Source organism: Brienomyrus brachyistius, chromosome 10 (genome assembly GCF_023856365.1).
Source record: "Brienomyrus brachyistius isolate T26 chromosome 10, BBRACH_0.4, whole genome shotgun sequence".
NCBI lineage: Eukaryota > Metazoa > Chordata > Actinopteri > Osteoglossiformes > Mormyridae > Brienomyrus > Brienomyrus brachyistius.
Genome location: NC_064542.1, coordinates 15,890,218 through 15,910,942, shown reverse-complemented (window position 1 = coordinate 15,910,942; position 20,725 = coordinate 15,890,218). Strand labels below are relative to the sequence as shown.

At 45.5% G+C, this 20,725-nt stretch overlaps 1 protein-coding gene across 7 annotated transcripts in view; it reads right to left on the bottom strand.

Moving 5' to 3' along the window:
• Window positions 1–2,487: 2,487 nt before the first annotated feature.
• gria1a (glutamate receptor, ionotropic, AMPA 1a) overlaps window positions 2,488–20,725 on the bottom strand; it is a 55,466-nt gene continuing 37,228 nt past the window's right edge. Inside the window, exons 12-16 of one of the 7 annotated variants that reach the window (XM_049029070.1) lie at window positions 11,726–11,924; window positions 11,349–11,596; window positions 8,928–9,042; window positions 6,351–6,485; window positions 2,488–5,239 (exon numbers count right to left, since the gene is read on the bottom strand). In XM_049029070.1, the coding sequence (XP_048885027.1) occupies window positions 5,072–5,239; window positions 6,351–6,485; window positions 8,928–9,042; window positions 11,349–11,596; window positions 11,726–11,924 (865 nt within the window). In that variant the 3' untranslated portion in view covers window positions 2,488–5,071. Of the gene's footprint in view, window positions 6,486–8,281; window positions 9,043–11,348; window positions 11,597–11,725; window positions 11,925–20,725 lie in introns of all 7 variants that reach the window. The other 6 variants (XM_049029071.1, XR_007400429.1, XR_007400430.1 and 3 more) reach the window with 6 other exon arrangements.

Here is a 20,725-nt window from a genome sequence, read left to right as displayed (position 1 = left end):
CTGAGGCTACAGAGAGAACCTTATCACATGTCATTTGTGACTCGATGAATTCAGTGGGCCCCATGTTTCTGAGGGGAGAAGCGGAGAGGGATAAATGCAGCTGTCCCCCCTTTTTGAACCTCATCCTTTTGGGAGGCATCCTCCATGCAGATGGCCCCTTTCTCCCCGGTAATTGCGGGAAGCTTGAATGCCAAAAACCGTGGTAAATACAAAATCACTTCATCAGTCTTTTTTCTGCAGGCTACAAACGCATGAGATGACTTACGCTCATTATATTGCAAATGAAAAACCGATAAGAGCAGCGACTCCTTAAAAAAAATAAAAAGCTGTCTAGAGAAAAAAGACCAAATTTCAATGAGATCCATCACAGGAAATGATTGGTTATCGTATGTGATGGACAAGGCAGACTGAGCAGGAAATGGTGCACTTAGCCAATGGTGACATCACTGAAAATGTGTTATGGAAAAATGGAGGGGAGTCAATGTTCTTTCTCATGACAGGAAGCTATTTCTGGCTTTGTAAAGGTGTTTTTTTTTACTGGTGTACTTCCCATTCACGTTCCCCTTCCCATTCAGGTTTACCTCTACACATCCTCTTTTTCAATTTGCTCTTTAATCCTAATGCATTTTAAAGACTTAATTTGCATGCATGCTTATGGTTGTATACTGCGAAAATGTTATGTTCTACAGCCTGTTAACTTCAGTAAATAGGTATCTGGAAATGGGAGGTGTGTGGTCATGTGATGGGTGATGTCACATAACAGTTACAGTTTTGTAAGACCAGCAGCTTTGACATGAGATGAACATGGTGGCCTGTACTCAGATTATTCCTGTGATGACAATCATGATTTTTTCTAATTTTTCAATGACATGCTCAAGGTATGAATAGTAGGAGACAGATTGACCTTAATGTATTCGTAGGTCAGTTCTACAGCTTAGCAGAGTTCTATACTTCTTGCATTTCTTGATATTTTAAATGGTTTATTGTTTTCCTAAGAAAAGTCTAGCCTCCCAGAATGACTGTGAGGAAAGCGGCCTGACTGCCATAGAAGTGACTGTGAAGAAAGCTGCCTGACTACCATAAAAGTGACTGTGAGGAAAGGTGACCTGATTACTACTGAGGTGGCTGTAAGGAAAGTGACCTGACTGTTGAAGAAGTAATTGCAAGGAAAGGTGGCCTAACTACCATTGAAATTACTGTGAGGAAAGCCAGGCTGACTACTGTCAAAGTAGCTGTGAGGAAAGTTGGCCTGACTACCAAAGAACAGACTGTGAGGAAAGCAGCCTGACTACCATAGAAGTGACTGTGAGGAAAGCCGGCCAGATGACTGTAGAATTGACTGTGAGGAAAGTCGGAATGACTGTTGTAGAAGTGACTATGAGGAAAGGTGGCCTGGCTACCAAAGAAGTGACTGTGAGGAAGGCTGGCCTGACTAATGTAGAAGTGACTGAGGAAAGCAGCCTGACTATTCTAGAAATTACTGTGAGGAAAGTTGGTCTGACTAGCATGGAAGCGGCTATGAGGAAAGTGGCCTGACTACCGTAGAAGTGGCTGTGAGGAAAGTGGCCTGACTACCATAGAAGTAACTGTGAGGAAAGCTGGCCTGATGACCATAGAAATGACTGTGAGGAAAGTCAGTCTGACTGTCGTAGAAGTGACTGTGAGGAAAGGCAGCCTGGCTACCATTGAAGTGACTGTGAGGAAAGGCGGTCTGACTACCTAAGAGATAACTGTGAGGCCTGACTACTGTAGAAGTGACTGTGAGGAAAGCTGGCCTGACTACTGTAAAAGTGACTGCGAGGAAAGTCGGCCTGGCTACCGTTGAAGTGGCTGTGAGGAAAGCAGCCTGACTATTGTAGAAATGACTTTAAGGAAAGTCAGCCTGACTGTCGTAGAAATAACTGTAAGGAAAGGCAGCCTGGCTACCATTGAATTGGCTGTGAGGAAAGATCTCTTTCACTTTGTCATTAATGCCTCCCTCCTACCCTGGTCCTGACTTAATCAAGGTTCCCTTGTGCAATGCATAATGTACGTGTAGGAATGGGCCGCTCTGCCCAAGACCCTGAGTAGGATAATTATGAAATGGACTGCCCTGTATGCAACGCAAAGCTGAATTTTATAGATTAGAGCTCTTAAAATCTGGCTCTTGACTGAAAATTCAGGGCTTGTTTTCATTTGTCCCATGTAGTTAGTTTAATAATTACTGATTCTGATGGCCAGAGGCTTCACACCTGGCTCATGGGTAAAGAAAGCTGGAAAATCAGCAGGGCTCTGACCATAAGGACCGTGATTTGAATAGCCCTGTTACACATTATGCAACATTCAGTCTAACTGCATTTTCAGGAATATTTAACTACTTACTCTGTACATCTCTGTACAAATGTGCTGCGTACATTTACTCTGTAAATACTCTGATTGCAGAGATGTCATGACGCATTGTTAGTCCCAGATCTCAGACACATACAGAATCAATAATAGGAGCAGATGTAATTAAAAAAGGTTTGATTTATTTATGAACATTTTATTGATTTTTTTTTTCACCAGTATTAATTCAAGTCACATCTTGCTGTCATGATCTATAAAAAAAGACGATGTTGTGATGCTCAGAACACACTGTTTCAGTACTTTTTTTAAAATCTGTAATAAAAATAAGCGACAATAAGACAGAGAAATAAAGTTACGACATAAAATTGTTAGAGGGAAAATATCAGAAAGCCATACTTAGCAAATGTCTTTTTCAATACTACAGTGTCAATGAGACTTAACAGAAATCCAACCTAAAATGTCAAAGTGACTGTGATGGACTGGCAACCCATCCAGGCTGCGACCCTCCCAGGATGAATGGATGGATGGATGGATGTTAAAGCAAAATTTATACACTTTGACATCAGTTCATCAAACACATCATTGTGTAAAACGTTCTTAGCAGCTTTACGTTCTAATACAAATGTTTTTGTTCTTTTACAAATTCGTTAAGGTAAAAATGTCTTCTTATATGGCATGAATGAGGACTTCTGTCATTTTTGTGCCGTGCCGGAAATAGACGAATTCTGTAAGACACAGGAGACGACCGTCATCTTTGGACAAATGATTTCAGGGAATGGTGAAAGCTGCACAGTGCGCTGCTGGAAGGACAGCATTTGAAAGAAGGTGATCATTTTAAGATTTTATGCCCAAATTTATATCAGCCAGTGGTGACTGATTTGCTCCCCAAACAGTCAAACAAACTTCCGCTGCAAGTATGATCATAACATATGCGACGTAATGCATATGATTTCAAAACTACAGCCTACTGTGGGAATTCACATGCCGTTTGTCAGAATATCAGGACAGTACAGAATAAAATAAAAACATATCTAGCGCATGTTTTTGTGTGGAATTCATTTTAAACATAAAAAACACCTTCTATATCACAAATATAGTAAATATTTCATACTGAAAAAAAAACTTGCACAGTAAATAACACTGCAGATTCCTCTCCTCCATGTGTAATATGGTATCATAAAGGAAAATTCAGTCTACGCACATCTGTTAATAAACTGCAAACAAACTGGACACAAGTACTCAACTGTTGTCTAGCATATGAACTGTCACCACAGAGGACGACGTTCTTCAGCAGGTGGACTAAGGCAGGGTATGAAGATCTCACGTCCTTTATGGATCTAATAATGGTCACACATCATCACTATCAGCCTGCCCTCAGAAAACAGATCATTCAAAGCAAAACTGCAATATGAGAGCTCGATTCCAAGTGAATGCCAAGCTATTAGCATTTTGAGGCATAAATATTATTCCATCTCCTTTAATCTAATTCAAATTTTGAATGGTATATTGACATGGCAAAGCATTCCGCAGTTTCTGACTCATGACTCAAACACATAGCAACTGAACATATAAAGGCCGACTTAAATCCCGAATATATTACCATGTACAGATTGGTAGCTTAAAATAGTATAAAACAAGTGAAACATCTCCAGGCTAATTTAAATACAGAATTGGGGGTAGTGCATTTTGGTTTTGCTGATCACTTTGTGGCTAATAAATATTTTCATTTTTTCAGAAGCCCTTGGTCTCCTAAGCAGATTACGTTCAGATAGACCTGGTAGCAAATGAGAACATACATACCCCCACAACAAGAAAAAAAAGCATGACATGAGCTATTATAAAAGGCCAGCCTGATGAGAATGTCTTTCACTGCAAAGGTCTCCACACTGCAAATATCTGCACACAGTACTAGCACAGGAATTTTCACAAAAAAATGTATGATCTCAGCTTCACTGTATATGGTATTCCACAATAGAGCTGATTTAATTCTTACTCAGAGAATTAACATGAAAGAATCGTCATATTAAAAACATAATGAGGTATCCCAAGTCAATGGAAGATATAGCAGCCTTGTAGATGCAGAATTAATTTAAAGGAGCCTGTCTATATGTTCCTTATAACACTTTACGAATGAAACATACAGACTGAACACAGCTTTAGTCTGAATTACAGCCAGCTTGGCTAACTGTGGGCCGATTTAAAGAAGAATTATCTTTCAGTTTATATGGACACAAAGGAGCAAGATGTCCACTGGCAGACAGCTTCCACTGCAGAGCACTGTGCGCGCGCCGTGGCTTGCAGATGACAGCGGTGTGAGACTGGAGCTTGAGATGAGCTGCTCACCTTTATACCATTAGGGATCACTAGTCCTGTTGTGCAAAAATTACCATTTTAATTCAATCATTTTACAGAAAAAACATAAGGCAAACGACATTACTGATAATAACCAAATATTGCACAAATCGACTGAAGTAAACCGGTCTAGATAACTGGCACAGCGGAAGTGTCACTTTATAATGTATTTTTCGTTTTTTTGAATCTCACAGAAATGTACACTTTACGTAAAAAGTCCAGAGGCGTAGTTATTGCAGCGCGTGGTCGTTCTCTTTTTTCTTTTTCTACAAATGATTTTTCCTTAGAAAATGTTTCTCTCTTTAATCCCACGCAGTCTGTAAGGAGCAGTCTGTGAGTCCTTTTGGCAGTGTGTCTGCAGCGGGCGGCTGGGCGTTTTCCCGCGGGCACCCCATCAGATGCCCGAGGCGCCCAGCCCCATGCCGGCTGCGTGGCTCATGCAGGGCAGAGTCTGCATCGCTTTGGGAAAGTCGTGCGTCACTATCCGCCCGTTCTCGCCGCCGCTCCCATTGCCGCTCATCCTCGTCAAGGTGGAACTGTGCATGGCGTCGTTGATGGATTGCTGCAGACAAGACGGAGATGTGCGAGTGAGCTGCTGCGCACCGGGATGCGTCCCTGCCGTTCATCTTTATGCACCATACATTTTATGATAATAAATGGAGCATGTCAGCTCATAAAATGTATAACAGTTACTTATGCATTTAAGCAATACTTAGTGCATGGCAGACAGTTACTACTTTCCACATGATAAGATGGATTCCAGCATGTTTTGATTTTGCGTTGTTAATTATTGCTTTCTGTGTATGCCCGAAATACGGCCCGACACTCCAGTCTGACTGCACGTGTCACGGCCCCCGCCCCCCTGGCCTGTCTTGCGTGTCGGTTTGTCCTGATAAAACTCATCATGCCCCTCACTGCGTGTGGTGGGCTTGTGTATCTCATGCGCCCCCTCCTTTGCAGGTCGTACTCACACACGAACGTGCACAGTATCTGGTTCTCAGTTCATGTGTTAAATAGCGATCCAATGATGGTCCTACACTCAGCTTCTCCAAAGAGAGGGATTATCTTAGCAAACAGAGGCAATAAATTGCACATACAGAGCTTTAGTGACTGCAGACTCTAGCCCACAATGCTGGACTCAAGATTAACTGGATAATGGTTGCAGTAACAGTGAAACGCACCTCATGTTCGACCGAGAATCAGTGGTTCCATTATTCCCACCCCTAGTCTACTGCTGTGTCAACGGAACAATAGTGAGCTCATGAAAAACGAGTCAAAAATGTAAATTCTTATAACATCCTAAGCTTTTCTCTCAAAAAGTGCGGCACATGGAAATGGCAGCGGTTGCCCTGACGACCAGCTCCAGGGATATCGAGGGATGGGGCAGACGGGCCTCAGGTGTTAGAGTGTGGACAATGAAGCACAGTGCGTCGACGGCCCGCTCTGAGGGCACACAGCGCGGTTAGCGGCGACAAAGGGGGGGAGGGCGAGCGACGGAAGCCGTGAGGGGGTCGGGATGGCCGGTGGCAGTCATCGTTCCTACCCCATGGCTCTTAAATCTTAACACTGTCCATTCCATACAGGCTGTAACTCTGCAACTCTCTATAGGGGGCGACAGTGTGCGTGGTGTCTAACGGCGAGCAGTGCGAGGCCTGAGGGGCACGTGAGGACACCTTCATTCTCCTGGACTCGGTTCTGGACTTGTAACAGAACTCAACCAGGGCCACCAGCATGGCCAACCCCAGCCCACCGATCAGGATGTAGAAGACCCCAGCCACATTACTGAGGCTCAGAGCGCTGGTCTTGTCCTGTGGGCGGAGAGGCAGCGGGTGAGAGAGACACTCAGATGTGCCTGGCTTTCCACATGCACATGCAGAAACGTGCACAGACTGACAGACATGCACGCACGGCCCGCCAGTATGATAGCCGCTAATCAAAATTAACTTTAAACGCGCTGCATTGTTTTAAAAACACATAAATAAAATAAGTTACCTCATTTGCACTGAATTATCGAAACAAATAATACATTTTTCAAATGCAATATCAATAATTATATTTACAGAAATATCTTAACATTTATTATTTTGCGCTGGCTATGTAAACAATAAAAATCAGTTTATTTTCAGAAGAACAATTAGCTACTTCAGTCACAAATGCAAGAGAATCATGCAAACATGCCCTGGATTTAAGCTCATACACAGGCCATCTCCTCTGAATACTGCCCAATAATCACTCGCCATTCTCAATGTCATCAATCTCCCATCCATAACAAGGTATACAAAGACAGACACAAACTCCAAACAATTAATGCATCTGTATATTGTCGTTAAAGGATATATATGTTATTGTTCAGGGCTGTGGGTCTAGGATGCTGGCTGTAACCATGCGGGACAGTAAAAGAGCTAAAGAGAAGCCGGTATCGACTGGTTTAGGGGGAGGGCTTACTGGAGGCTCCAGCTGAAGGTGTAATCCGTATACAAAGGGAAGGGAGGCTCTCGTAGTATTTATCACGCAGTGAGACAGCACCATTGTGATGTCACAGCAAAGGGCGTGGCCATCTCTAGTCTCATGCAGTCAGTTCTGGGCACCTTGTTCTGGGCCTAAGGATCACGTCCAATAAGCATGCAAATGGCTGTTCCGACAGGAGGGGGAGCAATATCATAAAGACGACAGTGATAAAAGGATAAGGGACCCTGAAAGAAACTCCTTTCTCTCCAGTCTGACATTTACTCATTTATATGTTCAATTTTAGTCAGCAGAAAAGATGCAATGCATTATGGATGGTCTCACAGCAGAGGTCATTCTGTTCGGTCTGGGATGGGTTAATTCCACGGAAATATTATTTCTGATAAAATTACCAAAATGGTTCCCCTTCTGGTTATGTGCATATTAAACTGGGCACTGTCCAAGATTTTACACAACGCCCTTAGAAAATGAAAATTTCATGTTCAGTGTTTATTGTCCTCTGGACCGGCTCCTACCCCCTCCCCATTCCTGCAGAACTGTGGGAACCACAGTGAAGGATAACGACGCATAAATAATGTCCAGGAGCCGCACCAGAAACCCCGGAGCTGGGAATTGGCACTTTGGCAGCCTTCATAAGCAAAGGGAATTTAAAAATTTTGAAAAAACTTTGAAACCATGCTTTTTTTTTATCAGTTTGTCCAGCTATGTCCCTCCCATTGTATAAAATTACCCTTATCCCACTCAGGGTCTCCCATGTAATGTGCAAATGTTAAGTGGCTTCTGATAGAGGACAAGCCAATTATTGGCATGACATTTAACTCATTAAATAATTCACAGAGATAGGCTGGCTTGGCACATTGCCAATCCCCGCCATCGGCCCTTTCCGGAGCCTCTCTCGTGCATCACATCTGCCAGCAGGACTCTCGCGGTGAAACGCCTGGGACACAATACAAACGACTTGGGATCTGAGAACTGCTGAGATGGTTCTGGAATTCAAATGACAGACTGGAGAGAGAGGTGGCAATGCGTAATGTGCTGGGGGGACAGGGATGAGGGGCTTTGGGTGGGGGGGCATGGGGGCCTCCTAAAGGTACATAAGTGATCTAGGATGTTAGGTGGGACCAGCTGGTGGACTGACCTTTCTTGCGGAGTCGTTGCTTCCACACTCCCCTTTATCGTACCACCATTTGTTTTTCAGTTTGTCTAAGACGGCTTGCTCATTGAGCTTCAACACCGCGAGGTTTACGGGGATTCTTCAGTCAGGGAAATAACATAAATAACATTATCCATGTTATTTTATGTTATTCAGCACATGTTAAACATTCACCCATAAAAACGTATCAAATGTCTTAGCGGTAGATAAATAAAAAAGAAGGAAAGATATCACAGTCATAATTCGACAGTTCGGAGTCAAAGTGATATGCATTAATACTCCATCTAGCACGGTTGCCGTCCTCCCTACTGCAAGATGTGTATTACTATATCACTTTGGGTAACGGGCACCCTGCCGGCGCTTGGCCACGCCAGGAGCTCATTGGAGGGAAGCTCCGTGTCATCCGCACAAGGCCACGTGCTGCTGCGTGACGCTAGTCTTCTAAGGGCTGCTTCTCACCAGTGTCGTAAATTTATCACAGGGTAATTTTTGCCGTGAAACAGGGCCCTGTGCTTTCCCCGGTATCGGCCCGATACCGGGGCAGCGGCCAAAGCGCTGGCGGACTCTGGGTGCCGGTTACCCCCCCCCGGTACCGTGCTTTACCCGCAGAGCGGTGCATTCTGGGGCTGACCTTGGAATCACCTCCCCCGCTGCCGCATTCTCCCTTGTCATACCACCATTTGTTTTTCAATTTGTCCAAGAGGCCTTGCTCGTTCAGTTTTAACACTGCCAGGTTTACTGGGTTTCTTGAAATGATAAAATAATACTGGTCAGTATCAACCGAGATATAGCGAGTTACGACGAGATGCAGCGTTATTGGTCAAAATTATTAGTATCATAATTTCTCAGCACAACACTCTCTGCTTCTGTGGCCGTATCTGACAGCTAAGAAGGCAGGTGTGTTGTGGAAGGTAAGTACAATTAATTTTTTCAGAATGGAAAATAATGCTTCGTGGCCATTTTCTTGAGATGGGTTTTACCGAGCAAGATGCAGGACGAGGTCTCTGAAGAAGGGCAGATACCAGCAGCCTGTAGAGTTTTTTTTAGCTTTTGCTGGTTAATTGTGGTTTTCCTTTGATGGATGCGAAGTTGACTGAGAAGCCTGCCTGGGACCGTCCCGTCAAAGTGAAGACCACTGCTAACAGGCCCGCGAGGTGATATTCTGCCCTTCCTGACTCTGACCTTCTGTTGCTATGGCCTGTCTGCACACAGCGGGCTCATGCCTACTGACCATCTTCCTCGGTAAAACCCATGAATTCTTTCTTATCCCAAGAAAATCAGAAAGAAAGAAGTCACTGGGGATTTATGAGTGATGAAGATCCACATCGAGTTTAGGAGAACCGATGGGAATTCGATTTTGGAGGCGGCAGTGCCCCGGTGAGATGATTTTGTCAACTAAAAGGGATATGAATGGGATTTGGTGGGAAACACAATTCAAACATGGCTAGAGGGGATAGGCAAGAAGAACACACTCTTACAAATAATCACATGTAGCAGGTAGCCTTACTTCACACTGTTCATCAGATAAGCACAAGGCGCATTCTGCAGGAGCCGAGACAGACTGGGATATCTGCATATCCAGTGCACTACACATATGCATATACAGTGCACTAAACATCTGCAAATCCAGTGCACTAGACATCTGCATGTCCAGTGACATCTGCATATCCAGTGCACTGAACGTCTGCATATCCAGTGCACTAAACATCTGCATATGCAGAGCACTTCACTACTGCCATAACATGGAGGTGGCTGGCACCCCAACACTTCCTGCTCACTGCCAATCAACTTCTACAGCTGCTGCAGACTCCCCTGTCAGTATCGACAATCGCTGATTGTGCCTTGTGCCGCAAATGTATGTCACACACCCCAAAGAAGCCCGGAAACACAGGGAGCGTATGTGCGATCGTCCCTGAAGCACCCAGCTGACGATGATTTACACTTTTATAAATTCATTTTCCATTATTTTTCCATTAATGTAGGGATAGCAGTAGGGTATTAAATCTAATTTAAGTTGTGCCCTGGGCGATACGCTGGAAGTCATTCTTTTACATCCAGAATGGGGTGTCACCTTCCCCTCACGGTAAGGGCTTTAAAACGTGCATTACAAAAGACTGCGCAATTTCTTTGAGGTCTTCTCCCAGGGAGGTTATCTCACAACTGGGGAAAGGCTATTAAAAATTTCCCAGGTTATTTTTATGCAATCAACCTCCTTTCTCATCTTCTGTTCTTCATATCAAGGCAGGTCAATTCCCCAGCGCGTAGCCGCCATCGCTCTGCTCTGCGGCACTGATGGACGAGTCACTACCTACGCTACGTTTCAGCAAACCTTTAGCTTTTCAGCTAATGTCTTTTCCCAAGGGAACCGCACCTTAGATTAGCATTAAATGTTACACATTAATTATTGAAAATGACTCTAGCTGCATAATGGAATTATAAGAGGCTGACCTTTCCATAACAAGCCCTGCTTGACTTCATACGCTCGTTTGTTTACGTAAAATAAAACAAGGGGAGCGGGCAGCGAAGGCCTAAAGCAGGCTAGCCGCGGCATCTACTACCTCAACAAGCCGTGACATCAGGAAACGTGACGGCGAGCTGCGCGGCGGCAGGTCATTTTGGGGAAGGTGGTGCACGCGTGACATGTCTCACTTCAGCTTGCGCAAAGCACATTGATTATGCCAGCTGAAGCTTTCAACAGAATGTGGCGATAGAAAGAGACTGAGTTGCAAGTAGCACAAGCACCCTGTGGTGAAGGAAGGTACAGGTCAGTCATTCATCATCATTAAGATCATAATGACTGGAACTTAACTGAAAAGCTGGTTTAAAATTGATTTGTTCATTCCCCAAATGGCAAATAAAAAAACAAAATAAACTGTTTACAAATACAAATTAACAATTACTAGATATTATACTGACCTTTCCTGCAACCCCGTTCACCACAGAATAACAATAATAACTAACAGTCTAATGCATGTTTCTAGTTGATGATTGACTGTGTATGTAGTGTTATGCAGTGGTAACATGGAAATGCGGTTAGTGCATGGATGCTTACCTTAGATGGGACCCTTTCGGGGTGGCGATTCCGTAGCCCTTGGAGTCCAGGTTACCTCCCACCTTCATGGTGTCACATGGCTTCCGTTGCTCTATGTACTCGTTCATGGTGGATTCCAGCAGGTAGGCGTACTTGCCCTTCGACTTCCTCACGCGGAGCACACCCTCGTCCGTCGTCTTGACAAACACAGACGGGTCTGCTGACTTCATGTAGGACCACATCTTCTCAAAAACAGCGATCTTTGACCTCTGATGGGCAACAGAACAGGGTGGGGAGACCAAAAGGAGTGTGATTTGCTGGGAAGCCGAGCACTAAGTTTAACCTGTTTGCTTAAGTTGAAAATCGGGGACTTAATGTAGTTCACAAGGCGTCTTCACCCGGAAGAACTCTTTGGTGGAACCTGCATCGAGGGTTCCATAGGCGATCTCCGTCTGCTTGGCCAGGTCCTCGGCACTCTCGATGGGCGACACCATCCTCTCAACGGTGAGGAAGGCCGCCAGGTTGGCCGTGTAGGAGGAGATGATGATGAGGGTGAAAAACCACCAGACACCGCCCACGATGCGGCCGGAGAGAGACCTGAGTGATCGACAGTGCAGTGAGAAAGAAGATTATGGCTCTCAAAGGACCGGCCGTTGTTGGAGCTGAAGACTCTACTTTCTTATTTGTGTAACACTCAGTCTCTCATGCTGCAGTCCAGGTTTTCTGCAAAGAAATAAATATCCATCCATCCATCTATCCATCTTCCTAATGGTTATCCTGGTCATGATCAAGGGGAGGCCTGGAGCTTATCCCTGGCAGCACAGGGCACGAAGCAGGGGAGCATCCTGGATAGACTACCAGGAGAAATAATAAATCACGCTAATGGAACCATTATTCTTGACATATGTACTCCTTATAAAATAAATTAAGCGTCGGCACTAAAAACATCAATTGATATGCAGTTATTAAGATGAAAAGCTGCCTGGATATCTCCTCAAAGTGCCCCAATAGCCAAGTAACCTTCTCCTGCTCAAATATTCATCAAGCTTCTAGTGATTAGCAGCTCCAAAGCCACTCCATAAATACTCCACCAGATTAGTTTTAGACGTGAAACACAAAACGTTTACCCACTTCATTCCAATCGCTAATTCACCGCCGCCGCATCGCAAATGGGTTCATCACCCAACTGGTCCTTGGACATAGCCCTTGGTCTGCACGAAATGTGCTCACACTCGATAAGGGCGATCACAAAAGCAGCGGACCACACTAAATGAATCTCACTCAGATAGGAAACAGACAGAACGTCTGACAAACGTGTGCATATTAACTGCTGGGATTAATACCTACGGGGGCCCTGATTTGCAGAGAGAGCAGCTGCTGTAATTGCCTGTTTAAAAAAAACAATGGCTGATTTGTAATCCCCCAGGACTCCGGCGTCTGCCTGAAGTGTGGGCCAAACAACAGCGCAAACAGGCTTGGTGACAAATCCTGGCATATCACAAACTGCGAAAAGCTCATTTAACGTAAAATAAGACCAACTTGACAAGGTATTTTGGTTTGGCGCAACAGTCTATTTAATTACCGGAATAAAATGAGTTCAGTGGGCCAAACAACAACTTTATTTACAGTAATTATTCTCTCCGCAATTAAGGGAGAATACCGAGACTGAGTCAGGGCCCTTAGCAAACACAGAACGAAATGGAGACAACTATTTTTGACACTAAGCCATTGATGTGTATTTTTCTAAATATACCCCTTGGGCATAAAAATCAGGAAACCCTTAAATCAGCAAAAACAACTGGTTTCTCCAGGAGAACAAGCAGCTCCTCAGGACTCTTGGAAGTTAACAGTTGAGTTGCAATTTTGACTCTAAAAGTACAGTGTGATGTTATTTATCTCACAGTGGCTCCAAGGCTACTTGATGATTATTTCTCCAAAAAGCCTGCCATTATTATCTGTTGATAGCAAACAATAATACAACAGAACTTCAGCAAAGTCTATTGGTCATTCCGACTTTCAGCAACCTGAGCTCAAAACGTCTTTCCGTGCTTATGCCTTAGGCAGTCTTTCGTTAGCTAGAGAAACCGTCAGCGATTAGTAAATGATTGCAGGTAATGGCCTCCCCCCCCCCCCCCATCTCAGGCACGAGGTACCTTGGGGCAGCCAAAAGTTTCTAAGGGAGATCTCCTTATAGAGGGACGTTTCTGAGTCCAGAATCTGGATTACTCGACTTACCCCTGCCTACCGCTGCGAATCCCTCGGAAACAATGCGCCTTTCATGCGGAGGAGAATTTTTGAGGTCCTGAAAAATGACTAGGCCCTGGAGAGAGAGTCTGCAAAGCATGCCAGCGATGCAAAGCGCGCAGCAGAAGACAAAACAATAAGCCGTATCTGCCGATGCCCCCCTGCGTGCCTGGCACACTCCCCAATCCCATCTCCCAGCTGGAGCAGCCACGATGTGCCTGTCGCTCCCACACACTGCCTTGGCTCGACTCGCCCTTAGTCTTAAGCTCTCTTCGATGCACGGAGGCGAGTGACAGTTGCACTCCAGCTTGCAAACCGTCGAAGGGCGCTGCCCAGACCCAAAGACCGGCTCGCAGTAACGCATGACCTGCTTCCCATCCCTGGCTCCAGTAAGCATGAAAACCCAAGTAATATTACTTACATTTATTTTATTATTAACCTCACTACACATACATGTGACATACTTTTCAGTCCATCATCAAAAAGAACTGACCATGAAATTAAGCGTTTCAAAATTGTTGCTCGTTTAAAAATGATTTATAAAAAATGTTAAATATTCCCAAAGCTTGCCTGCCAGAGATTATATGTTGGCATGCAGTTTTCTTTTCTTTCAGGGACATAAGATTGTTTCCCCAGTATCTGTGGCACGCTTATAAGATGAGACTTCAGATTTTTATATTTTCTTAAAGTGATAAATAAGAGCAGCTAATGAGTCCAGCAGAGATGCTGACAGCAGCTGCCAGCTCAGACTCTCCTCGAATGATGGAACGACACCCATGCTGCCATGAAAAAGAAACACGGAATAAAATCGCAGGCGGTGAAAAAAAAAAGCTGTGAAAGTGGATTTGCTGTCTGACTCGACCCGGGGGTCCCATAACAGAATATTTAAAAATAATCAAGGAGAAAGAGGGGTGGCGTTCTCCAGCTGCATGGATCACATGCGCCTCTGCTGACGTTGGGGTTCTGAGGCACACGGCGGAGAACATGCCATCCCAGGCCTCAGTGGCGCACCAAAGGCCAGGCCACACCCCGAGGTTCACTACCGAAGGACAGCAGAGAGCCGGGCCCCTTCTCCTCTCCGGCGAGGGTGTGTGAGGGACAAGGCGGCTTCACTCCGCCGAGCACCATGTGCCATTAATGCGGCACTCATTTGGCGTCCCGCTGGTTTTGATCAGCACACTGCTACATGTCACAGAGAGGATCCCAGCAGCATTTCATAGAGAGCCAAAGCCACCGTAAACATCGAGCCAGTCGGGTGACTGCTGTGTGATGCTTCCGCGACGTTCCAGAACAAAACGACATTCGTGAGTGACTCCCACAGCCACATTGCGGTCGTGGATTGATTGACTTCCACCTCAAAGTGCACATAATTAATTTGAGGCACCCTAGAAAGCCCAGGCCTGTACCACCCATGGCAAAAACAAAAGGGCCCTGTCCATTCAGCTCTTGTGAGGATAAGAGTGGTCTTTTTCATTCCAGTCCTCGGGAACACCTAGACAGTCTACATTTTTGCTCCCTCGCAATTCCCTGCCAGACGGTCCACATTTTTGCTCCCTAGCAGAAACGTGGACTGTCTGGACCCAAGGACCAGTTTAAGTCTAGAACACACTGGCCATGTCTATATATCCACAACATTTTATCAGCATTTCAACACATACAGCATTTCCCTCCCTTACAAATATCTCTGAGACAATCCCCTTAACCTCTTCACTTCAGTACAGCACTGAACCTTTTATCAGATAAAAGGTTTTAAGAGATATCAACGGTTTCACTGTTTCTTGTTTCCACTCTAATCCTTCTCCGCAAGTGAGAATTAATCTTGCACGTGGCAGTAAATCAAATGGCCCTTAATTATGAGGTACTTCGCAGATTGTAATGCGATATTCAATTTGCATGGTGAATGATTATGCCAAGTGCAAAACACTGGTTAAGGAATTAATTGATTAATGAAGACATTATAAAATCCTTGGTAGTTTAATAAATAATAGCCAGAATTAAAGAAATTGACACCAGACGCACCTACCACTGTTCTTGTTCATTGGTGTTATATCGATTATAAAAAAGAAAGTTTTTATACTCCTCTGCCTGCTAGAAAAAATACAAAACTATCTGAACAGCATAAGTACTGTTTTGTGGCTCCAGGAAAAAAGAATACAGACATTGGCAACTAATACTATATGAAGTGTAGAGATACTTTCAAAATGGACGCCATGCAGAAATCATCACACTGTAGGACAAGAAATTCATGTCTCACGTCAGCAGCCGCGTAACAGGGGAACGACAAGCCAGAAACATGCAAACATCATATTTTCCTACAGTTTCAACCTCAGGATTTCAGGCTATGAAGCAGGGAGGTTCCCACGGCAGGCTCGGGCCTTGGGGTAGTTGGCTGACTGACTCCTCGAATTCAGGAGCGCCCCTGATCACTAGACATAAAAAGGTGAGTGAGAAGCGAGAAAACTTCACTCTATCAAACCAGTGCAGGACATTACAGCTGGAGTAGTTCATGAAAAACACTTACAGTCACACCCTGCAGACACTGTAATCAGATTTTGGCCAAACGGTTTTTGGCTTGGAAATTACAAAAATCTGTCCGTTGTTCGTAAAGGTCAATATTTACATTCCTCTCATGAAGAGGGCAGTAATTATGCTAATGCAATCTGCACTCAATGATGCCCTGAGCGAAGGCTGGTAATTGTATGCATTACAAAGCAAGATTAAACGTTTGTTATCCGTTTCTTCACGTTTAACTTTTTAAAATGCTAACGGAATGCCAAAAGCAATAGCCCAAAATGCATCCCTGTCTTCCACATGGGCATTGTGTTGTGCTGGGGAAAATCTGGACAGTATTCTTTTCATTGATTCAGACTGATATTCTATGGCCTAAATACACACTAAATACACAGCATCAAACTTTGTAATTTAACTGTTAAAGACCTCTGTTGATTCTTTCAGTAACTGAAAGAAGTAAAGTTTTTGAAGTAAAGTTGATATCCGAATCAGCTCATTTGACTTACTCTGCTGCCCCCTGGAGGACGGGCTCCCCCTTTGGGTCTGGTTAGGGTTAGGGCTTCCTCTGCTGCCCCCTGGAGGACGGGCTCCCCCTTTGAGTCTGGTTAGGGTTAGGGCTTCCTCTGCTGCCCCCTGGAGGATGGGCTCCCCTTTGAGTCTGGTTAGGGTTAGGGCTTCCTCTGCTGCCCCCTGGAGGATGGGCTCCCCTTTGGGTCTGGTTAGGGTTAGGGCTTCCTCTGCTGCCCCCTGGAGGATGGGCTCCCCCTTTGAGTCTGGTTAGGGTTAGGGCTTCCTCTGCTACCCCTTGGAAGATGGGCTCCTCCTTTGGGTCTGGTTCCTCCCAAGGCTTCTTCCCTCTAGGAAGCTTTCCCTGCCACTGTTGCCTCTGACTTGCTCACAGGGGGCTTTGGGCAGGGATAATGTAAAGCGCTTGGAAACAATGTAATATTGTGAAAATATGCTACGTGAAAAAATTGAATTGAAAAGTTTAAGTAGAACATGCTTCAAAAATGCTTAAATGTAGATGTACCTTTTATCCCACAGTACATCCTGATGTTCACCTCAAACGTAATTCTGATATATACTCAGTGTAGAATGAGGCCCTATGTACAGGCTGAATGCCCCACATACTCACTTCACAGTGGGCAGTGAGGAGACACTGAGAACAAAGGACAGGTATTTTCATCAACGTTTTCTACGGTACAACATGAAGGACCCCCCCTTTCACTCCCTACCTCCCCCACACACACACGTGTGGCCCGGCTGGACTCAGCACCGAGTCCCAGTGCCTTTCCAGTAAAGTCTTCCCTGTTGCCATGGCAGCGATCTCCACTCACCAAGCTGAACCACAGATCAGTGGAAAGAGGGCTTTATTGTCGGGTTTGTCGCCTGGCGCCCGGTGGGGCAGACGAGTCCGAGGCTCTCTTCCAGGAATAACAGGGAGTGGCTCTTTGCTTCAGTGGGAAACCCGCAGATCAGTCTCGGTCTACTCCTAAACAGTCTTTTCTGATTCTCTTCGGGGAAACATGGTTGCTAGCAACAACAACATCACACACGGTGTCTCATCCGTCAGCTACGCCAAGGTGGATCCACAACAAGCCCCTGTGGTTTATGTTTTAAGGTAAAAGGTGGTTTTTAGCAATGTTGAGTGCAGCACAAGACAACGTCACAGGCAGTCGCGGGGCAGGCTCACAGCAATCCTTCTAGACGTATGTGTCCTCTCAGGTGTGTCTTTTGGTGGGGACCCAATGGTAGAAGACAAGTGCACTAATATCCAGAGGAGTATTACTATGCTCAGTAATACATCTGTTAGGGTTTAATGTGATGGAGAGACTTTGCAGTAACGACAGGAGGAGACTGGCGGCCAGGTTTAAAATAAACCTCAGTTCCCCTTTCGGATTTTCATTCTGCGGCGTCTGCTATACGGTGGGGATCTCAGCACGAAAGGGCCCTCAACTCACACTACCAGCCACGCCACAGCCGGGCTTAAGGCACAGTAAGGAGACGGCAGGGATGTGGCATCCACACATCACACAGCATCGCCATGTTCCCCAGCGCCTTCGCGCGGCTAAATGTCCAGCCACCCACGGGGGATCCTTAGGCACTTTTGCCTGGCAGATGCCGGAGAATAAATCAGCCCGGCAGCCGACAGCAGATCCCGGTGAGCCCCCCCCCCCCCCCCATTGGAAGGAGGTTGACCTTCTGCCACGGCCTGCAACGTGCCAGCAGCGTACACTCGAACCTGCGCATCCCTCCAATGCAGGAGCCTCACCCATGCTAACGGGGACCGGCCGCTCCTCCAGGACGGATCTGGCAGCAGCCTCTCTTGTGGAGAGGTGGTTAGGGCCCATGCTCTCCAGGCCAGTGTGAAGGAGCAACCAAAGCCAGGTGGAATATAAATGACCGCTGCATTTTCCTACGTGCAGCCAAGCGTGAGTCCTTAGAGACTAGTTTGCCGCGGGCAGATGGATTACTGCAACGGTTCATGGGTCCGCCTGTTGCACTGTGGGACATGCACACAGACACACACACATGCTCACATGCGCACTCACATACACATACACACATACACACACACACACACACACACACACAAATACAGCTCTCTCTAGTTCAAGGAGCAAACTGAGGTTTGACAGACTTCTGTTTTCCCTGCTGAAGGTAACTTTGGTCCCTTCTGCATTCCTCTCAGCTCTTGGCTCTCTTTTACTCTTTGGGACTGAAGTCCAAAAACTGTGCATGACTGCCAAAGCAGTATCCCCAAGGAAAACTCCACCAATCATAGCAGCCTCTTTAAGTTCTTAGTGCTTTTCTGTGAGCTTGATTAGCATAGCTGACAGTCACATGACATAAACAACTCGACTCAGATTAGAAATGGAAGGAAAAAGTTCTTCAAATATCAGCACGGTAAAACTTTATAAAGCTACGTATCACCATTCGATTTCATGGGATTATTTCATATGTATTGATTTGACTCTCAAGCCTCAAAAATTTTGAGGGATAGAGCAGGGATACATAATATATTCTTATATTATTTTTGTCTTCCTCACTTGGCACTAACATATTTTATGTTTGCATACTTTCCCCATTTACATAGCAGAGGATTTTTTTCCTGGAGCAGGTGTCCTGCTAAAAAGGCCCCTCCTGGGAATGATACCAGATACTTCCTGGTCGAGAGCCCACATTTTTACCCACGAGGCTCTCCAGACAGGAGGAAGGAGTGACAGGAGATGGGCAAAAACAACGGAATCGACATACGGGAGGACGGAGAGGAAAAATGGTCTGCCCGATTGCTGTGGAGCAGGGATGCGGGGTGTCGCACGCTGGGCTGCTGGAGCTGACAGCATGACGACAGGGATCCACGCTGCTCCAAGCATCATTCGCTCTGGAAAAATCTGACAGGAACATGCCTCATGCCTCCCAGACCTGTCTAACCTGGCTAGCTATGTGCTGTGTTTGTGCAACACAAACCTGCAATGGCCGGCGACTGTGGGGGGGGGGGGGGGGGGCTCCCTCTGGCCTACAAAGAGTACTGAGCTGTGATGGTGTGGGGTGCAAGCTGAAGTGCGAGTGCTGCGTGGCCGTCGCAACAGTCGAGGAGAGAGAAAGAAGCTGGGATGCGGAACAAACAGACATCAGCAGAGAGCTGGAGTAGCTGCCCGCAATCATCGAGCCGATGCCCCGCATTGCACCGCCTTATGGGTATTTGTGAAGGGAGTAATGCCTTGGGATAATCCGAAAGCCAAAGGTATGCATGTAGCAGACGGAAGCGTCTGTTTGTGCCAGCAAGAATCGTAGGCAGAAACCGTGATGTCCAATAATACAAGAAAGTCAACTGAAACCTTAGAGACTGATCAAAGGCAATCATCCATCCATCCATCCATCCATCCATCTTCCTAATGCCTCTCCAGGGTCATGAGGCAAAAACAACCTTCATTGCCAAGCTATCATCACCATATTTTTTCACAGCAATCATTCTGATATCCTTCAATGAAGACATACTGTCACACAAACATTAACACCTTAGGCAGCAGTTCACTCCTGACTCCTCAGATACCGTGAGAAATCACTGCTTAAATTCACAGCTTAATCACTCCGGGGGCCACGATATCTTCCTGTATGTATACACAGTATTGCTTTTGTTGTTTTGATTCATACACTTCTTTACTCTGTTAGCAAAGACTGCAAATGCTTTGCTGTCTGTCATTTTTGCTATCAAGACAAGGTCTGCCTGCCTGCATAATACAGACATCATAAATTATTCCAGGTCTGTCTTGTCAACGGCCAAATCTCAGTACAGAATTCTATCAATGTACAACGGGGCCAGACTGATTTTCATATATTTCAACCAGAAACTGCACAGTAAAATATGTCCCCAAAACTTATGCACGCAGAGATAGGCTGCTGACATTCTGCTACCAGGCAGAACTGTATATTTATCACATGAGCATCAACCAAAATCAATTCTTTATGGAGTTTTGCGACTCCCCTTAGCGAAAAAAAAAAACAAAATACAAAGAGCTCGCATCACGCCAAAATGCCAGCCGCTATAAATGCCAGGTCGGTAATAACATCAGCTGAAACCTGAGGCATTTCTGGTTAGCGAGGATGCTGCCCGGGGATCATCGTGAGGTCGGCCTGAT